At 36.5% G+C, this 25,773-nt stretch overlaps 2 protein-coding genes across 3 annotated transcripts; both read left to right on the plus strand.

Moving 5' to 3' along the window:
- The first annotated feature begins 532 nt into the window (after window positions 1-532).
- Window positions 533-11,374, plus strand: LOC125680858 (lysosomal acid lipase/cholesteryl ester hydrolase-like). Of its 2 annotated transcripts, none has more exons than XM_048920649.2 (8): window positions 533-696; window positions 877-994; window positions 2,793-2,988; window positions 6,922-7,165; window positions 9,214-9,372; window positions 9,574-9,645; window positions 9,732-9,803; window positions 10,677-11,374. In XM_048920649.2, the coding sequence occupies exons 1-8, from the start codon at window positions 547-549 to the stop codon at window positions 10,911-10,913; spliced, it is 1,248 nt and encodes a 415-aa protein (XP_048776606.2). In that variant the 5' UTR covers window positions 533-546; the 3' UTR covers window positions 10,914-11,374. The 2 variants fall into 2 exon arrangements, with proteins under 2 accessions (XP_048776606.2, XP_048776607.2); XM_048920650.2 differs by having other exon boundaries at window positions 6,922-7,072.
- A 3,182-nt stretch (window positions 11,375-14,556) lies between these two features.
- LOC125680852 (E3 ubiquitin-protein ligase TRIM71-like) lies at window positions 14,557-21,488 on the plus strand. The gene is made up of 3 exons (XM_048920635.2): window positions 14,557-14,933; window positions 18,165-19,466; window positions 19,879-21,488. Exons 2-3 carry the CDS (start codon window positions 18,180-18,182, stop codon window positions 20,536-20,538), a joined length of 1,947 nt encoding a protein of 648 aa, XP_048776592.2. The 5' UTR covers window positions 14,557-14,933; window positions 18,165-18,179; the 3' UTR covers window positions 20,539-21,488.
- Window positions 21,489-25,773: the final 4,285 nt, after the last annotated feature.

The following is a 25,773-nucleotide window of genomic DNA, read 5'->3' on the forward strand; positions in this document are numbered from 1 at the left end:
CCTTCCTACTCTACATGACTGTGCATTTAGTTTTTCTTACAAATGTGTGGTTGTAAATGGTAAATTTGGGGCAGTTTTTCCACCGCCCTAGGACGTCGGAGGTGCATGAGCCTTCAAATTTACAAACTATTCTCCCTTGTACTAAAGATGCTTCATACAAAATTTGAAAAGAATTGGAATGGTTTGAAATGTTTAATCCTAAACAGAATACTACATGAAGAGCAGATACTAGTAACTAGAAGAAGTAAGCATCCCCTGTTTACTGGTCACATTCGCCTTTCTTGATCAGAAAAGCGGAGTAATCCGTAGTCAGTATCATTATGTAAAAGAAGGCTCAGTCATTCGTATAAAATAATGAGGGTTCATAATATTGGTTTACTTATCGGCCTCGATGTATCATGTATTACACACGTGAATAAAAGGCGATACATAGATAACATCATAAACAATATGAACCCGCATCCTGATTACGTCTCTGAGTGGCTTCGATGAGATAAAACTATTATCTGCGTGTTATCATATAGCCATTGTGCAAAATATGCGACGATGTTTGTGGTCTTCAGTATGATCTACAGAAGTGTTTTTTTATTTATTCTGTGTAATTTTGTGTCGGGTTCTCCAGCACTGGTGGAAAATTTTAAAATCCCACCATCGCACAATGACGGCAAAATTGATCCCGATGAACTTAGAAACGTTGTAAGTATCCTTTGAATATACCAATTAATATTACACAAATTATGTTCGCTAAATCATTACAAATTTATCGATCGTTTCGTCTAACAGAAAGTGTTGTGTATTTGTATTCTCTTGTGTGCTGTGGGTAAGTATATTTAAAAGTTAAAATTCAGTATTTAATCCAATTTTATTGAATTCTAGACAGAACTAATTACCAGTAAAGGTTTTCCATGCGAACAGCACTATGTCACAACTAAAGATGGTTACATATTAAGTATTCAGCGTATTCCATACAGCAAGAAGTCACCGACTCAAAAAGGTAATTAATGAACAATCGTACCCTTCACAGTATCGTATGTGTACATCAAGTAGCATTAAATACAAACTTTAAATAGTCTTCTCAAAAACGTCTGTCCACGCTTTGAATATTTACTTCTCTCTTTTCGGGTCTAACTCTGACACAGATTTAAAAAAAACTAACCACTCGCTTCAAATGCCTAAAAATTCTTAAACTAGGTAAGCTCTGCGTAATTTGTCGTTTTACTTGCATAGATTAATGTTTTAACTACTTACATGCCAAATTTCAAGCCACAGGTTCTTACAATAACAAAGATATACGTCATCGTTCTCTCGATTTCACTTGTTTATTGTAACTAGGACATTTAGCGGTCCAGGTCACGGAGTCGTTTCTCGCCTATGACAACAGCGAAATTCAGACTAGTGTGGAAGTAAAACGACAAATTACGCAGAACATTTCTAGTTTAAGAATTTTTAGGTATTTGAAGCGAGTGGTTAGTTTTTTTTATTTGTGTCAGAGTTAGAGCCCTTTCTGTATTTATGGTATCACAGAGTTCAGGCCCAAATTGGGCTTAGCCCCTGTGCTCTGTAGTCAAAATCAGAATGTGAAGAATGACCTAACAATTGATATGAAACACGTCAGACACAATCGATCCAGTGATAACTTGCGTTTGCAAATTAGATCATTATAACGGCCGTAGAATTTGCGACATGTTGTCTAGAAACGAAACTGTTTTGAAACCCTTGTAACATTGACTTATTTGTCAGTAACCTGCCTCAATTTGAAAATTGGTCATACGCAGAACATGTTTTCACGTACCGAATCAGTTGAGAGATAAAACACCATTTTCAGGTGATATTGGAAAATTGCTACACATATAAGGGAAAGTCGATAATGAAGAAGATGAAATCAACAGGTTTGTCATAAAATTGCGTGTTAATTTGCCGTTGATATCTATGTTTAATAAAACATTCAAATATGAAGCAGATATGGAATACATTTTGGTGTCTTTTATTTCGCGTTCACTGGGGATATTTATCTTATGAACATAGACGTTAACGGCAAACCAACAACTGAACATCATGACAAACGAGATCACTTTAGCTTCTCCATATCCCCATTTATATAGCAATAACTATCAACTGATTCAATACACAAGATAATGTTTGCGTATGATCAATTCTTAAGTCACGACAGGGTAAGGACAAATGAGTTTATGTTACAGGAGTTTCAACAGTCTGTTTTAGAGTCAGAATTTTGCTAAGTCTATGGTCATTATAGCAGTCTATTTGCATATATAACCTCTCACCAGGGAATGCTGCCTGATGTGAATACTAGTAACCCGTTTACGTGGTCAAGATGTAGGGCTTATAGCGGGTGTGACAGGTCTTTAGGGATGTTTACTTTTCTTAGACATCTGGTGTGTTCAGGGGTCCATTTGTCCTTCTCCCGAATTTTGTATTTCTTACAGGTTTTAAGGGACTGATCGTTGTTCGTTATCTTCATGTTTTCATAATTTTCTAATTGATCATCTGCTCAAGTAGAGTATAATTTTCGACATGCCCTGATCATCAAACGTGTTGGGGCCACTTTGTGTGTTGTCAATATCCACTTTATCAAACAATTTGAATTCTTTAAATCACCGTAACGAAGCTTTCCTATTGTCTATCCGGTCAGTGCAGCATCTTTTTCTCGAAAATAGGAAATATTACTTTGGTCAAATTTAAGAGAACATTTCATTAACTTTCCAAAACATGTAATTGAGTCTGCTCGTTGTCGCATTTATGCAAACGAGTACATGTATATTATTGTCTTTCAGGGAAACCAGTAATACTGTTACAACACGGGTTTTTGTCCTGTTCCTCCTGCTGGGTAGATAATTTAGTCAATGAGAGTCTTGGCTTCCTTTTGGCAGACGCTGGTGTTGATGTCTGGATGGGTAACAATCGCGGAAACAAGTATTCCAGAAGTCATGCCAGTCTCAGTCCAAGCGACCCACGTTTTTGGGAATTCAGGTTACAATTCAGTTAGCATATTGCCTACAATGTTTTCCTACTAAGTGACCTTGACCTTTAACTTCTGACCTTGAATAACAATAGGCGTCTACCTCTCATCATGGTGATAAAATGAATGAAGTTGCAAGATTCTGGAGCTTACAGTTTTGTCTGTATCAGGGCTACAATATTTTCCTACTAAGTAATGCTACAACATTGACCTTGGAAAAGAAAAGGCTTCTTCCTCTCATTATTGTTATCAAATATACTAAGATCTAATGTCCTGGAGCTTATGGTTCAGTTTACATCCTGCCCACAAATGTTTGGTTTTTTACTAGGTTTTCCTAATAAGTGATACTACGACCTAGAGTTCTGACCTTGAAAAATAGGCCTCTTTCTCTCATCATGGTGATCTAATGTACCAAGTAGTAAAATCCTGGAGCTTACAGTTCGGTCTGCATCATGCCCACAAAGTAAGGAAAGACAGACGGACTGATGGACATACAGACGACGCTATACCATGATACGTGCCATCTTCGACGGGCATATAAAAATAGAAAAATTATATATTTGTATAAATGAAGAAGAAAAATAAAGCAACGGCACATTTTCCCCAGACAATGTACTCCTTCCGACTGGCCGTCCTCACCCTATCACCTATTCGTTTCATCCAACATTTGGAATCTAACAGTTTATTGCGTCGGATGACGGCTATTCCATCATCAAACTCCTCAAGTAGTTGGATACAGTCAATGTTTCTAATAGCGATGTCAGGTTCTGCAAAAAGGATTATAAAGATACATGTGTATCTGGAATTGATGGTTTATTTTAAGTCACTTGAAGTTGTTATCAGCAATTTCAAATTTCTGAAAGGAAATGTACAATGTAACATACAGTGATTAAGCTCATAAACCTTATAGGGTTAGGGTTTAAGACAGGAGAAATAGGCAAACATGGTATGAAACAAGTCAGGCAGCATTTGAATTCAACATTGTACTAGCAAACTTTATCATATAGTATTTCTTGCTGGATATTAAGGACTAGCATGCCCGGAGGATTGTCTTGACCTCCTCCTGCCTAAAGAGGCGTCGTCCATGGCTTCTGTCAGCGTACCGGTTGTTGGATGGTCCTGCTGACAAAGGTTCTCGTCATTTGACGCTGTAGCAGTCTGGAATGTAAAGATATAGTTGAGATCTAATTTGTTAACACTGAATTCATTATGTGGTGGCAGTCTGAAATGTTTGAAGATGTTATCTGTGTTCTCCATATTGAACTCAATGCGTACATTACTTTAAAGATATAAAATCGTTTATCAATGCATACCAACGACAGGATCTTCTCCTCTTCAGGCACCTCCTCAATGATAGGCCCTGATGGTGTTTCCACTGCAGCTACCTAATGGTAATACAAATATGATTTTCAAAAAATTTGTATTTTCCATGAATGAAGATTCTTTTAACCTCTTGTATCTAAATTAAGGTATCCGATCCATAAACCCCCATCCCCCAATAATTAATTATGTAATACAAAACTTGGTATCAAATGTAAGATAATTAACATACACAGTGATTCACCAAAAGAATTTTCAAAGTTGACAAGATATATAAGAAATATCTGTTATAGAGATTAACATTAATCCATATGAGAAAAACAAATTCGTGACATATAAAGTCAATTAGAATATAGTTTCCAACGAAAGCTCATGGTGAAAATATTCCTATTACCATGGTCTTTCAAAATATGTAAAGAAAAGTAAAGGTCACCATAAATATACCTCTTCATCTGTCTTTCTCATCACCACTTTAATCACACTGAGCATTTTGATGGGGTCTTTTTCTGCTGGCTCAGCAAATAATATTTGTCTTGGGTACTAGCACGGTGGCTCATCTGCTGAGCCAGCTGATCCTTTGAAGCTGGGAACTTCTCACGGACCTGGAAAAAACCCCAGACGTTCTATATATTCACTTATTCATATATCAATTTATTTTCTATACATCTGTCGTATCTTACAATATCTACCATAGTGGCTATTGCTTTTCGCAATTGAGATCCCGATATCGGCTTCATCAGCCCAGCTGCTGTCCATATCGCCTTTATGGTCTTATCAAGAGATGAGCTGGTCATAGGCTGTGGTCTCATTGTCCTGCCTGGACAGGTAAAACAACTAGCAGCTGGTCTTCATTAAGTCCAGCGTCAAAGCCTGGCAACTTGGTGCGCATGTGCAAGAGGACCTGTAAATGAGTCCACAAGGTGGGGCCAAGAACAGTGGTTACTGAGGCAATATGCCCCGTCTTGTGGGTTGCAATCTGAAAAATTCAAATAATACCACTTTGAATGCCTATCTTTAGTATAAATAGCGTTGAAAACCCAGGATTGTGTTACTTCCTATAAATGGACAACTTTGTTGTGTTTTGATCGATGCTGAACTAGCTAGTTGTGTTACATGTCGTTAGAATCTCAATCGCACCCTCTCTATTATTTTTTGACTTTATTCTACCCCGATACCAAGAAAAAAGAATTTATTGAATATATATATAACTACATGTATTAGAAATAAAAATTCATTTATCAATTCCAAATTATTATTTTTTATGGGGGGATGATCAAACATTTTTGTAGAACAATAAAATTCCAACTTGTGTTGTGAAAATAAACGAACTTTTCTACAGATAAGTAATTTGAAAGTTTCATTTAATAGTTTGCCTATTTGAGAAGATTTTTCTTTTTACATTGTTGTACTGTCTAAAATTTTCATTAATGACAGGTTTAGCCCTTTAAATTCTTGGCATTTTTTTTTTCATCAGCCAAAAAGAGCCAACAATAGAAAATTGTATGAAATAGGTCCAATGACGTAGAATCCGGAATGTTGGTTGATTTACGTGTCAACTTCCCATATTTATGTAGCAATATTCCATTATCACCTGCATATGGTGTTCATATATCTCAACTGATTCGATATGCAAGAGCTTGTTCTGCGTATAGTCAGTTTTTAAATCGAGGTAAGCTACTGACAAACAAAGTTGATGGTACAGGGATTTCAACAGTATCGATTGAAGTCAGCATTTCGCAAATTCTATGGTCGTTATAACGATCTAGTTCGTCAATACAACCTCGCATTGGGTTAAATGCTGCCTGACGTGTTTCATACCGATTGTTAAGCCGTTCTTAGCACACTGATTTGACTGCGGATAACTCCGTTTACCTGATCAGGATATGGGGCTCACGGCGGGTGTGACCGGTCAACAGGGGATGCTTACTCCTCCTAGGCACCTGATCCCACCTCTGGTGTGTCCAGGGGTCCGTGTTTGCCCAACTATCTATTTTGTATTGCTTGTAGGAGTTATGAGATTGATCGCTGTTCGTTATCTTCACCTTGCATTGGTTCAAATGCTGTCTGACGTGTTTCATACCGATTGTTAAGCCGTTCTTGGCACACTGATTTTGACTGCGGATAACTCTTTTTACCTGATCAGGATATAGGGCTCACGGCGGGTGTGACCGGTCAACAGGGGATGCTTACTCCTCCTAGGCACCTGATCCCATCGTTGGTGTGTCAAGGGGTCCGTGTTTGCCCAACTATCTATTTTATAGGAGTTATGAGATTGATCACTGTTCGTTATCTTCACCTTGCATGTATAGACACATTATGATATAAGGTAATAATGTCATTGCATTGTCAACCTTTAAACATTTTCTTCTGGATATGCCCGGTATTTATCTATTTGAAATCAACTACATACAGTCTACTCCACTTATATTGACGTCGCTTATATTGAAATATGTGTTATATTGAAACAAAATAGATTAACATTATTTATATAGTACAACTTCGGTCATATTGAACTTTTGGTAGTATGAACAATTCAGGTCGGTCCCTTGCATTTCACTATATCTGGAGTATACTGTGGTACAATAACATGTACGCATAACTGAACCATTGTTTTTCTGTTTTAGCTGGGATGAAATGGGAAAGTACGACCTACCTGCAATGATTGATTACATTTTAAACCAAACAGGAAGCACTGAGTTGTACTATGCTGGACATTCTCAAGGAACGGAACAAGCCTTTGCAGGGTTTAGCCAAGATATTGAGCTTGGAAAAAAGGTCAAAACTTTCTTTGCCCTTGCCCCTATTGGAAATTTGACGAACATAAAAAGCCCGATTCGCTATTTAGCGCCTCTCGCAAAAGACTATCAGGTAAATATTTTTTCTCGCTAATCATCAAATGTCATATATTGAAAGACCGAAATACAGGCCACTAACTTCGCAACCGGACTCTTGATTCCGGCGCCGACTTAAACTTAGAGCGTAAACATGACTAATGGTTAATTCTTCGCCAAGTGCCCGACATTAAGAAATATTTACATTCCAATGGTTTTGCCTTTGATATCTTTACAAATTGAAATGGTAACTTTTCTCTCATGAATGCGTTGCATTTGTGAACAATACGAGTATGAATCTTAATAAATATAGTACATCTATTTTAACGGCTGGGAATTCTGACAGAAATAAAGGTAGAATGCAAATTTTAAAAAAAATCATTTTTGAAAATACAAGAGGATATGAATTGCAGCACGTCAAGCCGGTATATTTCTCGTGTAGCGCTAACGCGCTTCTTGATGTATCCAGCGTGAAACAATGCAGTTCATACCCTCATCCATTTTTATCCCCCCCCCCCTCCTTCAAAGAAGAGGGGCATATTGCTTTGCACCTGTCGATCGGTCGGTGGACCACATGTTGTCCGCTCAATATCTTGAGAACCATTCACTTGATGATAATATTTCATATATGGGTTGGTTATGAGTAGGAGAGGACGCCTATTGTTTTTCAGGTCAAGGGTCAATCTACTCATAGGCACCTGAAGTATGGATATTACTATCCCCCTTTTTTTGGTGGAAATAATTTCTCTGACATGTGTGAATTCCCGGTCTATCTCATCCCTCTTTCGATTCATGAAATCGTTTCACGCTTTTTGTAAACTTTAAAGATTGGCCTTCTACCGGTATAATAAAATACACACCGGTAGAAGGCCAATCTCTAAAGCTTACAAAAAGCGTGAAATGATTACATAAATCGAAAGAGTGATGAGATAGACAGGGAATTCACACATTTCAGAGTAATTATTGCCGCCAAAAAAAATTATCATAAAGGGGGGGGGGGGGGTTAGTAATATCCATACTTCAGGTGCCTGTGAATCTACTCTGGACATAGGAATATACGGTCCGTTCAATATCTTGAGAACCCTTTTTGAGGTCACATGTTTAAAGGTCAAGGGTCAAACTGGACATTGGAATATACTGTCCGCTCAAAATCTTGAGAACACTTTGCTTGACAGACATCAAACTTAGTACACTGGTACATTTTCAGGAGAAGATGACCCCTATTGATCTTGAGGTCACATGATCAAAGGTCAATGGTTGAGCTGGACATAGTAATATATTGTCCAATAAATTTTCAGAATTATTTGCTTGATTGACACCAAACTTGGTACACTGATACAGCATAAGGAGTTTTTAGGTCGCATGGTCAATCCACTCTTGACATAGGAACATCTTTTGTTATAGATAAGATGTATTTCTTCAATGAATGGCACAGGTCTTTTAGATATGGCCTAAGACACAGATGTCATTTTGACCTATGCATGGCCGTAGCAGGGTTCTTCATCGTGTCAACGCCTACCGTTTTTTAAGTAAAATTCATGAGTCTTTCGATATACATTTCATCTTACAACGGAGGTTCCTTCCGTTGTAAGATGAAATGTATATCGAAAGACTCATGAATTTTACTTAAAAAAGCAGTGCGTATGGTGAAGGAACAGGTATCATCTTTTTGAATTTCTTAGGTTTGACACAGCGCCGTAATTGAGCATTTAACCTGGGTCTCAGAGATGGAAAGTATTTTATACTTCTGAGTATGAGATTACCATAGGCGTCACGGGAAATGGCAGGATATTTAAGAAATGTATCCGATTTTGAAAATCCATGAGGGTGTGAACTGCGACGCTTCACGACGGCATAATAGATGAAGCACTTTCTGTTACATGTGGCAAGCCGAAAACTCCAAACAAGTCTTTTGCAGTGTAGATACGATTGAAGATTCGGTACTAGTTTTTTGTACATCTTTTACTATCTATGGCCACCTTATGTCAAAGCTCTTCGTTTGTCCTGAGCTAGAGATGGATCGTGTCGTTAAGATTTTTTTAAATTTGATCTTGTATTCACGTTAATACACTATTCTTTTTACAGCTTTTTCTTGAATTATTTGGGAAGTACGAAATATTTCCCAACACGAAATTGTTTACCCTCTTTGCCCAGGATTCTTGTCGAATAAAGGCCATTGATGACATCATTTGTGCGAACATATTTTTTCTTCTCGGCGGATACGATTCTCCACAGTTTAACTTAGTAAGTGCAAAGGTATATCTTGTTTCGTAATGTTTGATGGTAACATAATAAAATTTCAGATTAAAGAGAAAATGAACACATGGATTGAGCAAAAGCAAATTCGATATACATTTTGTATTTTTTCTTCGCTTCACGAGCGATTGTTTTTGTAAGTGCTAATATTATATGTTACAATTTTTAGTATTTTCCTGTTTATTTTAGTCACGGGTCCCTGTCTATGTCAAAGATCACCCATCGGGGTCGTCAGTGCAAAATCTCCTGCATTATAGTCAGGTTTGATATCCAGATATTTTAAGTTTGCTTGGAGTTATCGTTCTTTAATTTCAAAAGTACTAGTTGACACATACTTTGTATAACAGAGTGTTCTGCATGGCCAGTTTCAAATGTTCGACTATGGATCGCCTGAATCAAATTTGAAGCATTACAACCAAGTAAGCTGATTTATTTAAACATCATACATTGAAAATTATATTAGTATGCGATTGTACTTAATTTTGTATGCATACGATCGGAAACAAGTTCTAAAAAAAAACTTTAGTGTAATGTATGATAGATAGGCACTATTAAATTTTTCGGTTAATTTGTTTTTCTTTTCCAAATTATTCCAATTCGGGTTTTATTTAATTTGATTGATTGTTTTCCGCCACACTCAACAATTTTTCAGTTATATTATTGAATATTTCACTCATATGGAGATGTCACCACTGCCGGTGAAGGGCTGCAAAATTTAAGCCTATGCTCGACGCTTATGGCCATTGAGCAGGGAGGGATCTTTATCGTGCTACACCTTCTGTGACAAGGGACCTCGGTTTTTGCGGTCTCGTCCGAAGGACCGCCCCATTGAGTCGCCTCTTACGACAAGCAAGGGGGCACTGATGACCTATTCTAACCCGGATTCCCACGGGATTTTTTCCCGTTATCTGGTGGCGCCCAGGTTGTTTTTTTTTGTGTGTGTGTGTGTGTGTTTTTTGTTTTGGTGGAAGAGAGAACCCAGATACAATGTCCACCGAACTGGGAAACTTTCTCACTTACCGGCGCAAGCGAGATAAGTGAGAATGTTTCCAAGTTTACTTTCGGAAGGTCGGTGGTCTCTTCCCAGGTACATTGTATCTGGGTTCTCTCTTCCACCAAAAAAAAAAAAACACCACTGAGCGCCACCAGATAGCTGAAAAATTGTCGAGTGTGGCGGAAAACAATCAATCAATCAAATTTAATTTGAACAGTTTATCAATTTTCATTTGTTTTGTATTAAGAAATGTTACACTGACAAGTACATTTCCCCCAAACTTTTCAATTTACCCCAGACGACACCTCCTTTGTATGACGTCACTAAAATGGAGACACCCGTGGCCCTTTTTACTGGAGGAAATGATTGGTTGGCTGATCCTAAGGATGTGGAGACTCTCCTTCCAAACCTGAAAAATATTAGATCACATAAGAACATACCTGAATGGGAACATCTGGACTTCATTTGGGCGTTAAATGCTCCAACACAGTGCTACAACGATATAATCAATATGATTAAAAACGATAACAAATAAGGCATCCAATGAAACGCACAGAAAAATAGCATGAAAGCATGCATTCTTCTACAATGATATTGTTTCAATAATCTGAATGTCTCAGGCAACAAGAGAAATGTGTGTATTACAATGTAAAATTTTTGAAGTGACTATTATTATTGTATTTGAGATGAATTTGTAGAGATTGACTATAATTTGTAACAAACTTTTATGGATCAAGATATTAATTTGAATATACCTCTGTGACATATGATGTACAATGTAGCTGATATTATCTAAGTTCTTTGACAATTTCATGATATCTTGATAAAAGTTGTTTCTTATGTGTAGATCTAGCTGATATTTTAAACTTTAAAGCTATATATGTGGTAATCTTTGAATATTATCGTAGGAATAAATAAATGTGTTTTATATCAAGCTATATACGTTATACACTTTATGCGATTTAACTCAATCGGATTAAAAAGTAATCAAGCTAATTTCCTATTTAATAATGTATTCTCCGAGTGAGATAGTGAACGCCCAATTTCGAAATATTCATGATCGCGTGACGTTGGGCGCGGAATTTCTCAAGTCAACAATTACATGGGGACGTGAAAGCATGGACAGCCTGCAGGCTGTTGACGGGACACATTCAGCGATAAAAGTCAGTCAGACGAAGACAGAGTACAGAGAACCACGTTGGCAATGGAGAGGGAGTTAAATTTCCTGTTTAACATGCAATCACCATTCAATACGACTACATATTGTAAACGAAATCCTCTTCTACCATGGTGTTTCTAATGATAATTTTCTCGCGCGCTTGCACACATTCACCATAAACGACATTTCATAGGTTTGCATTAAAAATCATCGTTTGCTCTTAACATTGAGTAAACCAGTACTTCTTTAATACTCGTATATAATTTGTCGAAATTGTCAAATCATATTATTTTTCATAGTTTATCATTCTGACAAAATTGTGGTCTCGTTTTAAACACCGTACAAAATACTGTCTAATACGGCGCATATACTTTTTTAATCAACAATGTATTTAGTAAACTGCGTTCTGTGTAAAGTATTGAAATATTATGTACCTTGTTTTGAAATTAAATTTTAGAGCATGCGATCTCGCCTTCGTTACTTGACTGGTCGCAGTAGCGCAGTGGTAGAGCTTATAGGGAAGTCACGAGTTCACGCTTCGCTCATTCCATCAACAATAGGTAAGTGACTGCTCCTTTGCCAAACGCTCGACACTTAGAAGTAATAGAGATCACGACAGACATTGGTACGTTAAATAATCCTCATTGCTACAGACGTCGGCGCTAAGAAGCACAGGTCTAAATTCATGGTACTTTAAAGCTGTATGGTCCGAATTACAATTTTTTTCCAACTCGTAAAAACGCTATTAAATCATCGCAAGTATGTAGTTATGAGGCTGTATGACATATCATACATTATTTCACCTGTTTTAACCCAAATTATTTGATTTTAAATCGATGTTTACAAATAACCGCGTCACTCTGCCATTTCAAGTGACAATCACGTGACCAGTTCAAACTTTCAGATCATCGGTGGTCTTATCTGTGTAAAGCTGTGTATTTTGTTACAACAGTACCGTGCCATAAGTTTAATATTAATAAAAATATCAAATACCTCTTAGTAATTCGTTGTTTTACGCTCTTTCAGCCTTAAAACTAGACAATTGTGTATGAGTTAATACATCATGTTGGGATTCCCCTGACGCGCGTGGGTCTATTTATAGACGTTTAACACTGTATAATTTATGGGATGATTTATATATGTAACACACTATATACACTTTCTAAATGATATTCTCACTTTTCTTTTACATGCAGATGTTTTCAAGCATGTAATTCAGGGAAAGTTAATAACTTTATAAAGTAATTAATCTGCTAAAAAGTAATTATGTACAAAAATGATATTTGAACATCAGGTCAAACAGCTTTAAGGGTTTTTGTGCGTTTCTAACCGTTTTATTTACAATGTGTGAACAAGTTATTTTAGCGCTCGTATCCCTGTCAAAGCGTGGAAAAGAACTAAAATTGCATTCAGAAAAAGTTATGTTTGCAGGTACCTAAGCTATTCGCTACAGGGGTAAAATAAGTTTGAACCCCAGACAATGGAACACCAGAATCCCCACTATTATGGCTATGGCTCATACCCTGTTAATAATCACATGTATGTAAAACTTATACGGTACCAATTTTGATGTATACCATTCAATTAAGGCAGCAGAATTGCTTTTCAAGGAGGAAGGGGCGATGGAGAAGACGAAAGTTTACTTCACTGAATTTTCCTGACAAGCTAAATTAAAGCTTATTACCAGATTTTTAAAATCTTAAATGTAGGGTATTATTGTTTTCAGCAACTTTTCTCGCCTTCAAAAAATTCCCCAGGCTTCGATTGGTTAAATCGTGGGCAAGAGGGAACGCTCAACCTTCGCTACATGGGTTCAATCCATAACTTTCAAGCTTTAATTTTTTGTATTCACAGCTACTATCGAATTAAGGGAATGGAGGTACATGTAGGTGCAGTAACCCAATGCATCTTTATTATACCCCCACAACGAAGTTGCGGAGGGTATAATGTTTTTGACCCGTCCATCAGTCTGTCAGTTCCTTTTTTGTCAGCGCAACTCCTCTGAGAGCGCTCGACAGAATTTCGTGAGACTTTATAATTAATTTAAAATAAGGACACACTGTGTAGATGTGCATATTCCAAACAAATTCTGATTCAGTCCTTTTTCTGGGAGTTATGCCCCTTTTGAACTTAGAATTTCGAGCCCGTCTCTCCTGTTCTCTCAGTAATGCATAGCATTACCATTCATTATGCGAGGCATTGTCAAGCAAAGTTGAACTTGGGGTATGTGGGCTTGCTCACTTGTGCTTTCTTTCATTTGCATATGAATGAAAATAGATAGTGATCATTGTAGAGGAGCGCCCCCCCCCCCCCTTTGGATTCTACATGCCTGTACTTTATAAATGAATATTGTAGAGATAAAACGCTATATAATTGTAATGTACTCTTCATGTACATTTGTTAACAGATAGTTATTACCTTCTCAAGCAGATACATTGAGACATATAGGGATTCCTATGATTATACAGGAATATACATTCCTTTTAAATGAATTTCTGTAAATGATATTTTGATTAATCAATTCCGTTGAAAATATATTTTCAGATGTTTTGAAGCGAAACATTTTGCGGTCTTCTTTGCCTTTCACACTGTTAACTCAACGTGAAGGTAAACTCTTCAAATCCAATATTATTCTTGCGAAGCATTTTATGACTTTTTATTTGATATCACTCAACCGAGGTAATTGAACTTGGCATTTAATCTTTGAACAAAACATGCCGATCATGACCTGGACCAAATTTTCTTCAATCAAATAAACAAAGTGTTTGTCCTCTCATTTTATTTTTCTATGAACAGAACAGCTAATGAATCACTGTTTGTTATCATTTAATTTTTGCGGTGCATTAAACCAAAAGTGCAAATTAAAATATGACTTTACAAATATGCTATGTAAAACAACAAAAGAACTTGAAAAAAAAGCTTGCAAAAAAAAAGTCAATATCATATAGAATAACTGGTATATACCATGATATATAAAGGGCAGACCAGGTAAAGAAATATTTGTTCAGACATGTATTACTGCGCCGGGAAATATAGACCTGGCCTGATCGATATTTTTTCCTGACAGCGATCGATAGCGGAACGTCTTTTAGAAAGGTGTGTCGGTGTGTATGTACATAACTTATTAGTTTTAAAACCTAACAGCTTCAAGCTGTTCAACATTACACTGTTTTAATGAAGTTTTAATCCACCAAAGGAAGTTCTCCGAAATCCATTGTCTTGTTGCACCGTAAAAAAGGATCTATTCCAATTAGGATTATTTCAAGTTAATTAGGATCAATGTCTGACATTTATGGAGACTGTGATTATTAATTTTAAACCACACATATGAGTTCGAGATGACGAGATAAACAACAAGGCCAGAGGTATCTTACAAGGATCTTGAAAACTTAACAGGTACGAGTTGTTAAATTGCAGCAATTATTATCATTTGGGACAAATGTGTAGAACGCTTCATTATTAATGGCAAGGTGCGTGTACTTACCCCATCGGAAGGTGCATACACACACAAACGTTACCGAACAGTAAGTAGGTACTGTTCTATACATTAATCAATTTTATTTCAAAGTATCCATGCTTGCAAAAACCTCGTAAATCATGTTGGACCTACCATGATCATGTATATGTCACTACTTTGCATCTTGGGCGTTTGTACTTTTAATATGGAGTACATAAAAGAAATGGCAGTCGTCAAATCAAGACGACTTTTCGAAACCGCGCTTAACCATTTTCCCTCCACCACACCAACCGAGGCCCATTACCTGACCTGCATAATTATTCTTTTGTTGTGGAACATGTGGATTTTCAATAAATCTATTAGCGTCGCGACAATTCCCTCCGATTGAATTTGGACGATTTGATTATACACGAGCCCTTGTCAATGGCCGCATGATGTTACAGGTTCTGGTACATTGTTCTTCTGAATGCGGGTACTTCCCATTGATTTTGTTATTAACGAAGAGCATTTACTAGATGAAGATGACGGAGGTTATCTCAATTATTTATCTTGAAATCGATTTCTCATTGCTTCTCTGGTATCACATGTACATGTATATGTCCTTTCATTTCATCGTTAACATGATTTACAGGTGTATACCTAAACCCTTATCAGAGATCCCCGCTTATCTGTAAGCACATACATGAATCTGTTCACATTCTTTAAAAAAAAAAGTATAACCTTAAAATGTGAAGGTAAGTCGACAGAGGCGTAAGGCTTTCCTTTATTGATTGCTTGACGCAATTGAGATTTTGCTGTTGAATATTGAAAGAAGCATTCTCAATTCGCCCTGTTTAATTTCAGTTAAATCCAGTATTCATCAAATGGGTGTTCTTCTACTCTCTGCAAACAAAATGTCTTCAATAATGAGGTTAAATGGTAGAAATAAATGTCAAGTATATTCTTGCAGTCATCTGCTCTTGTTCCCCTTTCACAATTTCAAAAAGCAATATTCTATAGAACGGGAAAATGGCGTGGTTAAAACGGTTGTTATTGGGGTTTTCGTTAGAGTAAAACAGACAATAATAAAGAACACATGTATGTATATCGATAAGCATTTCTATCATTTTTCTTTCTGCTCAAATAGTTACATCCTCTTATCAGCTCCTTCACAAACTATCAATAGGTGTTGAGTTTTATTGCTATTCAAAGATTATATTTTATACATTTCATGCTATTCTTCAAACATCATACCATGGGATAATACGATGTATACATATTTTGAAACGGGCCAATCTCCTGAGGTGTCAGTCGGGATGATTATCAAAATAAAACAGTGATTTCAATTGATTAGATAGGGTCACAAATGACAAACGAACTCATTGAATTGAATCATTGAGATAGTTGTCCCAGACCGTGTCATATGGTCGAAGTTATGCGTGCCGTTTTCCGTGTTATCTGTACTAAAGTAAAATGGAATCCTACAGCAAACAATGAATGCAGATAACTTCTTTATTGTGGTCAGCAGCCTATCTTAGGCCGGCCCTTTATTTTATTAATTTTTTTTAAAAATCACCAAAAAGAATTGGTTGAAATTTGAGTCTTCTTAAAGACGCACCCTGCATTCTTAGGTCAAGTTTCAGACCAGATTGTGTTAGTCTTTCACATGTGTCTGGAAGTTTTCCAAACTTCTTGTTAGGTCGAAATACCGACTTGAGAGTACACAATTGTAAAGAAAAATTTTCCTTTACTTTACACAACAATTTAAGAAAGATGAAATGCAACAGACCAAACAAAAAGGAGGGGGGGGGGGGGGGGTCATTGCTTGGAGCAGTTTTTGCATTGCATTATCATGATGATAATTACTGAACTGTTAATTAAGTATCGATCTCTGGAACAGTTTATTCTGCCTTGCATATTAAAAGAAGATATCTTAAATACTTAGAAATTGATAACTACTATTTGTTGTATATTACACCTGTTCGATTAATTAATTTCATTATCAAATTGTTATACTAGTACCTTTAATAATATAGGAAAGAATGGACTATGTATTCATCCGGTTTGGCATAACAGGATCTGTCATGTATTATCAGCCATCGTAAAATTTATCTTATTGAGTCATTGTTTTAAAACAAATATTTGCAGACCAGTAAGTACAGATTCGGAAAAGCAGTGCACGAAACGATGACACAAAGATAGAATAAACATGTTTACATGGTTCATGTGTTTCATTCAGAATTTTTAAAAGGGTGTTCCGTAAGCAAGTCATTGTGCATTTAATTTATTGTGGGACATAAGAAATCCTAGGTCATCGGAGATTTTTTAAAAGTAGTAATTTTGTGTACAGAATTCGGGGTTCATCATATGTTATTGTATTTCGTGTGTTCTACTTGTTCATGTACGTAGCAGATACAATGACTGCGGATATATCGCCTTCCACTAGTTTTTTAAATCTCTGATACGTATATCACAATGTTTTGTTACCATTCAATCATTTTGTACATTTACATTATGTTTTCTTCTATGATTAAAAACACCCACATGCTCTTGTTTTACACGACTAAACCATCGTGCTTTTATAACAAGTAAACATTTAATACCAGTTACTAGTACTTTCACTCGTCGCAGATGGAAAGTCATGAAACTCAAATACTTTTATTTAAGAAATAAAACCACGAGATAAAAATATTTTAAACATTAATATGACAGGTGATTAAATATAGGTATTGTTGAAATTCCTAAGCTTTGATCAGCAATCTCAATCTACGGCCTTGTTCTAATCCACTTATGCTGATCACTCGTACTCACCAATGTGATTATCACACAAAATATTTGTACACGGAAACAAAGAATTGTGTTCAAAATGTGGCACTCTTTATTCAATGAATGTGATTTACAGGGACATGACGACCTAGTATGAAAGTACTTTCAAAGAAGGACATTCCTGATCTACGAAAATATTCTAAATATTGGGGTTTCGGCAGGAACGAATTTGATTAAATGAGTTATAATTTTATTACTTCTATAATCGGTCTAAAATTTTCTTCGAATAACCCTTAAGTTTATATACGTAAGAATGAATTACTTTGACAATCCTTAGTATTATAATCTACCTAAATCCAGAAATTGAATTGCAAATGCTTGAACACTCTCAAGCTATTTAACAGTATAATGTTGTAAACTTTCAGAATTAGTTGGTGAAAATGGAACCAAGCGAAGGGGAAATTCCTAAGCCGTTAACTAATGGAGTGGACCATTCTGATGATTTCACACCAGAAATCCAAAAAGAGAGAGTATCTGATGAAATTACCAATTGCTTCATCTGCAAAAAGGTGTACAACTTGCCCAAAGTGCTACCATGTTTCCACAGCTTTTGTTGCTCTTGTTTAGAAGACCATATAGCCAAGTCATTGAATCAAAATGGACAGAGAAATTTTGCCTGCCCATTGTGCGAAGAGAAATGTGAAATTTCTTCAGGAGTGTTACCAGGACAGTATGCACATGGATTTCAAGACGATCTCTTTCTAGCAAAGCTAGTAGAGCTACAAAGTGCAATGTGTGATAGCAAAGAATGTGATATTTGTGACAGGAGAGATGAAAAGACACCTGCGTCACACTGGTGTATGGATTGCAACGATGCACTTTGCGATACATGCCTCAAAGTTCATCTGCATGGAAAGACAACGGCTGGCCACTCTTGTCTAGCTATTGCCGAAATGAGAAAAATACCCCTGGAAACATTAATGAAGCAAAAAAACAAAGTTCCCTGTTCCAAACACAGTGAACTGATCACTTTGTTTTGCGTGGATTGCCGAGACCCCCTATGTGTTCAGTGCATGGCCGTATCTCATAGGAGGTGTGAAAATGTAATCACCGTTGCGGATGCTTTAACTTCCAGAACAGATGTCAACGACGTCATCTCGAGGCTTAGTAAGTTACAGATGACCGTTGAAAATATTGGTGGAATGGGACAACCGGACAGGAATTTAGAGAGTAGCATTCATGAAGCACAAGAGAGAATAAATGCCGTCTGCAATTCTATCTGCGATAAAGTTCGCGAGTACCAATCCAATCTTTTAAAGAATCTCCAGTCGCAATCAGAAAAAGCTAAAGGTCTTTTACAAGACCGCATAGAGCCAAGAAAAACAGGGTTGAAATCGATTAAAGCTGCAAATGACAGGATGCAGACCCTTTTACGATACGGAAGTGATGTTGAGATACTCCTAGCATACAACCAAGTTCGAAAGAAGTTAGATTCTTGCCAAGGAGCTATCGGTAGCACGGAACAGAAAGCTCCTTCCGTTCGATTAGATTTCATTTTGGATGAAACAGTTGAGCATTTCATTGAAGGCTTTGACAGACTTGGGGATCTGATGGTGGATGTGGGGGATTCTGACGAGGGACTAAATTCGTGGGGAGTGACTTGTACATCGTCAGATGACATTATCGTCACGGATTGCAAAAACAAACGTATACAGAAGTTCAGTAAGGTAATAATCAGTAGGTCAATAGTGAATTTGACTCAGTTATGTTCGAAAACGTGTCATAATTTAAGATATCTAGCGCAATCGTGCACTTTAAACTGATTAGAAAGTATCTTGTGATTTAAAGTCATTCTTGTTCTTTGACATTTCATTTACAAGCTTCAACTTACAAACAAATTACGACTGTGGGGTTGTTATGATTGATATTTAGAATAAAACCGAGAAACTTTTCACATTGTTTTGAAACTTAGCGAAATTCGTGCCATTACATCAATATGAATGAAAATTTTATGAATAATACCCATGACATGATATTACTTTTCAATGTACGATCTGTTAATTGTGACGTGTACGAAATTAAAAGACAGGCTTGCATTAATCTATTTTGTGTTCTATTTCATTATTCATTGTTTTCCAGTTTGGAGATTTGGTTGATTACGTACAGCTTGAAGACGAACCAAGGGATATAACTACTTGTGGAAACCGAGATGACGTCGCCATTACAATGATAGGCAAACTGGTAATATTCCTCGCCACTCGAAAAACGATGCAGCTCATCAAACGCGCCAAGACGGAACGTCAGTACGACGGAATCTCTTATTCCGAAAAAGACGCCTTCCTGATTGTCTCGTCCGTGCGTGACCAGGTCGTTGATATCATTCATCTAGACGGAAGTGTCTTGCGTTCATTTGGAGCTGGGGCAGACGACAGGGTACTTTTCAATGAGCCGCGATATGTATCAGCAACACCGGATCGATCAATCATCATTTCAGATGTCGGTCAAAACGCAATCATCTGCATAGACCTTACGGGAAGAGTTATCTTCAGGTACAAACCAAATGGTCAAAATGGTCTAAAGAGACCACAAGGCGCATGCGCAGATAAACTCGGGAACCTCTTCGTAGCAGACTTCGGTAACAATCGAGTCCAGTTACTCGCCAGTGATGGCATGTTTCAGAGACATGTACTCGGATTAGAAAGTGCACTGGAAAAACCAGTGGCAATCCGAGTGAGCGGAAGCAATCGAATGATAATCGTTCAGAGTGACGGAATGGTTAAGGTGTTTAGCTATTCCTAAGACCATTTATGACATACCAAAGAATTAGAGAACGTGATATGCCAGTACTTTTTGTATGCTTTTGTACATGTGCAAGCAAATTTAATATGCTTTAAAATGCCAAAATGAAGTTGATATTACGCAAATGAAAGATGTATGAAAACCCATTGCCATTTCTAAAAGCTATTCTCGTATTTACCTACATGTATGAAACAATCTTATCATAAAGGTATTTTTATTATAAAGAGCTTATTTCACTACCTCCTGTCCAAAGAGAAAAGTGTAGCGATATGCTTTATTAAAGAAAATCTAATCACATACTTAACGTATCCTTTGGATATTCAAGCGCATATTTTATTCTATAAGATTAAATGTAATCTCCTTCCCATAATCACTGCCAGCCTTTCAAGTTCAGTGAAATTGTCTCCTGCTGGTCGTATTAATCAGAAATCTTACGATAACCGACAGTGTATTTAATATATCTCCAATATTACTTGGTCCACTGCATTATTTAAAAGGTTCATTTATACTCTTACCAAATACGAAATCTATAGTGCATTCTTTAAATATTCCTGCTTCTTAATGTTGCACTATATCTGAGCTAATATGCATTTTCTAAATTGATTCATATATTCAAAGATTCCTTTGTCAATGCACATAATTTTCACATCTACGCAGTGAATTGATGATGATTTAAAGATTCGATGGAAAATGTGAATTCTCCACTTCAATGTTTTGAAATGTGATTCTTGTTATCATATTCAAACAGCTTTGCCACAAAGGAGTGCTTTAATCCGTCCAAAGTTAAAGATATTATTACAATGAAATCCTATTTTAGAAATCACACAAGATATGTTTTTATATCCTTGCACCGTTTGCTCTGTAAATTATTTTATTTTTATATTCATTGTATTCATACCACAATATGAACTGACATGATTGTCTTAACAATAAAATATAACCAGAAACCATAGCTGTTTTGTATTTAATAGTTAATAAGGCATGGAAAACTATATGTATATTTTCAGGTCACTTGAGTTCCTATTCGTATACGTCCGTCGTCAGTTACCAATTGAACATTTTTAACTTCCTCTTGATTACTGCCCTTCCAATTCTTTTTAGATTTGGAATGAAGTATCTTTGGGACATAAATTATAAATTTCAGGATTCTTGCAACCACGGGGCTGAAACTGTCACAAATTGACAAATTTTCAAACTCTTCTTCTCCACAACCACAAACAAACCTTATCGGGCTCAAAGCGGGTGTGACCGATCGGCAGGGAATGTTCACTTCTCCTAGACACCTGATCCCACCTCAGGTATATCCAGAGGTCCGTGCTTGTTCAACTCTCTATTTTGTAATTCCTTTCTGGAGTTATGAGATTGACTTTCATCTGCAAGAAAAACTAACTCCAGGATGGGACAAATGTTAGAAAATTCATAGTATTTATGTGTAAACATTTTTAAAAAATATGTGTTAATGTTATTGCTACTAAATTGACTCTGCATTGATACTTAGAATGAGCAGGTATAGCACTTTACCAAATGTATATTCCATGATCCCAGGCGTAGAGGTGTTGGTACCATAAGGGAGCCAAAATTGGCATAGTGATTAAATGCGCGCGTTAACAATTGATCATTTATACATGTAACTTCTTAATAACTATCCATCTAATGCTTATCAAATTTGATAGTGACCATCATTGGGCCAAGGATGATATAAGTTGCGCATATTTCAGGACTTCTACAACCCCGGGGACTTTGCAGAGGGCCAAAAGTTAACCTTTTTTTTTTTTAAATTTTCTCTACAACCACACACGTGTAAGAAAAACTTAATGCAAAGTCATGTAGATCAAGAATGACTCTACCAAAATTGTAAATTTCATGATCCCGGATATAGATTGATTGTTTGGAGTTTAACGCCAGGTTAGCAATATATCAACCATTTTACTGCGGTTAACTAGATGAAATATGTTCGATATTGAAAAGTTATGGAGTTTCCCTAATGGCTTCCAGTCACCCTATTCTTTCGAAAATCAAACTATCTTTTGCGTGCTAAGGGGGTGGTGGTCCTTGACACGGGGCAATTTTTAACGTCCCATCCGACGGACATAAAAGTTAAAAATGTGTAAAAGGGTTAGAATATAACAGTTCGTGTATATAAGCAGTTGTATCATGAAAGTATTAAGATTTTTCTGTATTCTTGTGAAAAGTGCATAATACATGTAGTATGATTGTCAATATTTATGAAAAATTCTTACATTGATTTAACGGCAAATTTGTAGCTCTCTGGGAAAATATTGGAACAAATCAGAGAGCTACAGATCCACCCCTTCTACCATCTTTCGATTTACGACGTAGACAGAAATGCTCATGGTTGGGACCTTATATTGTTGTATTCTTGCAATGCCGTGTCCAAAATTTAATATCCAAAAATTTCTTTCATATTTTCCCAATATAATTGTGTCCAAGCATTCCTTCAAACATTCATTAAAACCCGATGCTACCCAAAAGCTCGCAGATTCAAATGATTTTGTTTGTTGACGTATTCATGGTAGGTAGCTAGTCAAATCGACCCAGGCTCATTTCATACTCCTACTCTTCATAAAGCAATGTCCATATGAGCCAACTTTGGCAAATATAGTGTTTACGTGTATACCATATAAATATCATCTTTTCTATTCACTGTGTATACGGTCATCAAACAATGGTAGCTGACCTCATCGTTTGAATTTTATGATCACAATTTCAAACGATTGATTATTCATTTGCATCATTTTGCGATAAGTATCAGTATCCAGTGGAGAATTCTTAATGTTAGTCACTAGTTTTATCCAAAGCAAGCTTATTTATTATCGATAAAACGATCTACAAGTTTTGTAGTATATTTTACGGTCATCGGCTTGTACACAGTTACTATTGAAACTAAATGGATATTTAAAAGGAGCAGGTAGGTAGCCTTTTCCAACATGGTAAATTTCCTGTTCTTATACCAGGGTGGGGCCGAAATAGTCATAGTGTATGTAAATGTGTGTGTTGGACATTTTAATTTCTTGATCTTTTCTAATATGGTATTAAGTTGTAATTTTCTGGACTTCTGCGCTCTCGAAACCTCAGAGTTAGGGAACAAACTACCAAAGCTACCAATTTTCAAACATCTTTTCTTCATCAGCACATGTGTAAGAGAAACTTATTACATGGTCATTTATAGCAGGAATACCTCTTCGAAAGATTTCCGGAATAGAGTTCTGACTCAAGGGCGGGACCAAATTTTGTAAATAGCGTTATGTTATATTAATATTGCTTATAGGATTTATGAGATAGATCACTGTTCGTTATCTTCACCTTTCATGTGTAAAACATTTAAATAACATCTTTATTGCCATTGGTACTAAATTGAAATTAAATGAATATCTAAGAAGAGTAGTTTGTCTTTTCCAAAATTGTAAATTCCATGACAGGGGATGCTTACTCCTCTTAGGCACCTGATCCCACCTATGGTGTGTCCAGGGGTCCGTGTTTGCCCAACTATCTATTTTGTATTGCTTATAGGAGTTATGAGATTGATCACTGTTCGTTATCTTCACCTTGCATGATCCCAGGGGTAGGTGATTTTTGGCACCAGGGTGGGGTCCAAAGTAGTCGTAGTAAATAGATGTATGTCATTTGAAAGACTTAATGATACATGTACTATATAAACCAAATGTATATTAAGGGAAAACCAGAAAAGGATGAGCCAAAATTGTGAATTTCGCAAGCTCGGGGTTCTGACTCTAGGGCGGGTTGACATTATGTAAAGTCTTTTATCATTATGGGCACTTTCTGGGACATTTGTGTTTTAAGTAAACATCTTGTTCTAATATTGCTGCTAAATATTACAATTTAACTTATATATGTAGAACATGATAACTAATTCTACAGGTAGATTTCTAGCCGTTGGAGTTAGTGATGCTTTCAATTAATACTCAGGTGACCAATAAGACTTCAAGGCCTCTTGTTTAGATGTAGATGCATAAAAGGTGAATATAACAAACAGTGATCAATCTCATAACTCCTATATAAGTAATACAAAATAAAGAGTTGGGCAAACACGGACCCCTGGACATATTAGAGGTGGGATCAGGTGCCTAGGAGGAGTAAGCATCCCCTTTCGACCGGTCACATCCTGTCGTGAGCCCTATATCTTGATCAGGTAAACGGAGTAATCCTTAGTAAAAAAAAAACAAAAAACAACCAGTGTATCAAGAACGGCCTATTATGAAACACGTCAGACATCATTTGACCCAATGATAGGTTGTATTGGCAAACTAGACCGTTATAACGACCATAGAATTTGCGAAATTCTGACTTTAAACGAGACTGTTAAAGCCCCTATAACATCAACTTGTTTGCCAGTAGCTTGCCTCGATTTAAAAACTGATTATACGCAGAACAAGCACCATATGCAGGTGATAATGGAATATTGCTAAATACATAAGGGAAATTGACGATGGACAAGCTGAAATCATCCCGTTTGTCATAAAGTTGAGTTGTTAGTGTGCCGTATTTTGTATTTATTATAAAAGTATGCTATTTAATTACGGGCACGGCAGAGTGCATTCTTTTATACCCTGTTAATTTTTATCTCCACCAAAGAAGGATGTATTATCTACGTTAATATGGAAGTTAAATTTAGAATCTGCTTGAAATGACCTTGTACTTCAGGAGAAGGCATACATAGGTATGCGTGCTCTCCATACTTTGGATGCGCGCTATAGATATTTTGGAGGGTTAATTTGGTTGGAATCAGTATACCAAAATAAAATTCCTAAAAAATTAAGGCATTCATAAATTTTCAATGGTAAATATATATAGTATATATATATATATATATATATATATATATATATATATATATATATATATATTTCATAATTCATTAATGTTAACGTTGAATAACGTAAATTTCAACAAACACGAAAGACACTGGTATTCGAACTTGAATTAACAAAGTTAATGACGCGTGTGAACGCCATTTGCATTCCCGCATGGTTGACAACGGCGCCTCATTGATGCCACTAAACTGTTCAGAAATGCTTAAGGGATATTGTTCCAGATGTTGGTTAAAGCCTGGCCTAAATCAGCCAATGTCACTGGCTGATTTGGTAAACGGCGTAGACGTCGTTCCATTTCATCCCAGACGTGTTCGATCGGCGATAAATCGGAGGGAACAGATGGCCAATGCAAGTTATCAACATTCTGTTGAACAAAGAAGTC

This window comes from Ostrea edulis, chromosome 2, assembly GCF_947568905.1.
Source record: "Ostrea edulis chromosome 2, xbOstEdul1.1, whole genome shotgun sequence".
Taxonomy (NCBI): Eukaryota; Metazoa; Mollusca; class Bivalvia; order Ostreida; family Ostreidae; genus Ostrea; species Ostrea edulis.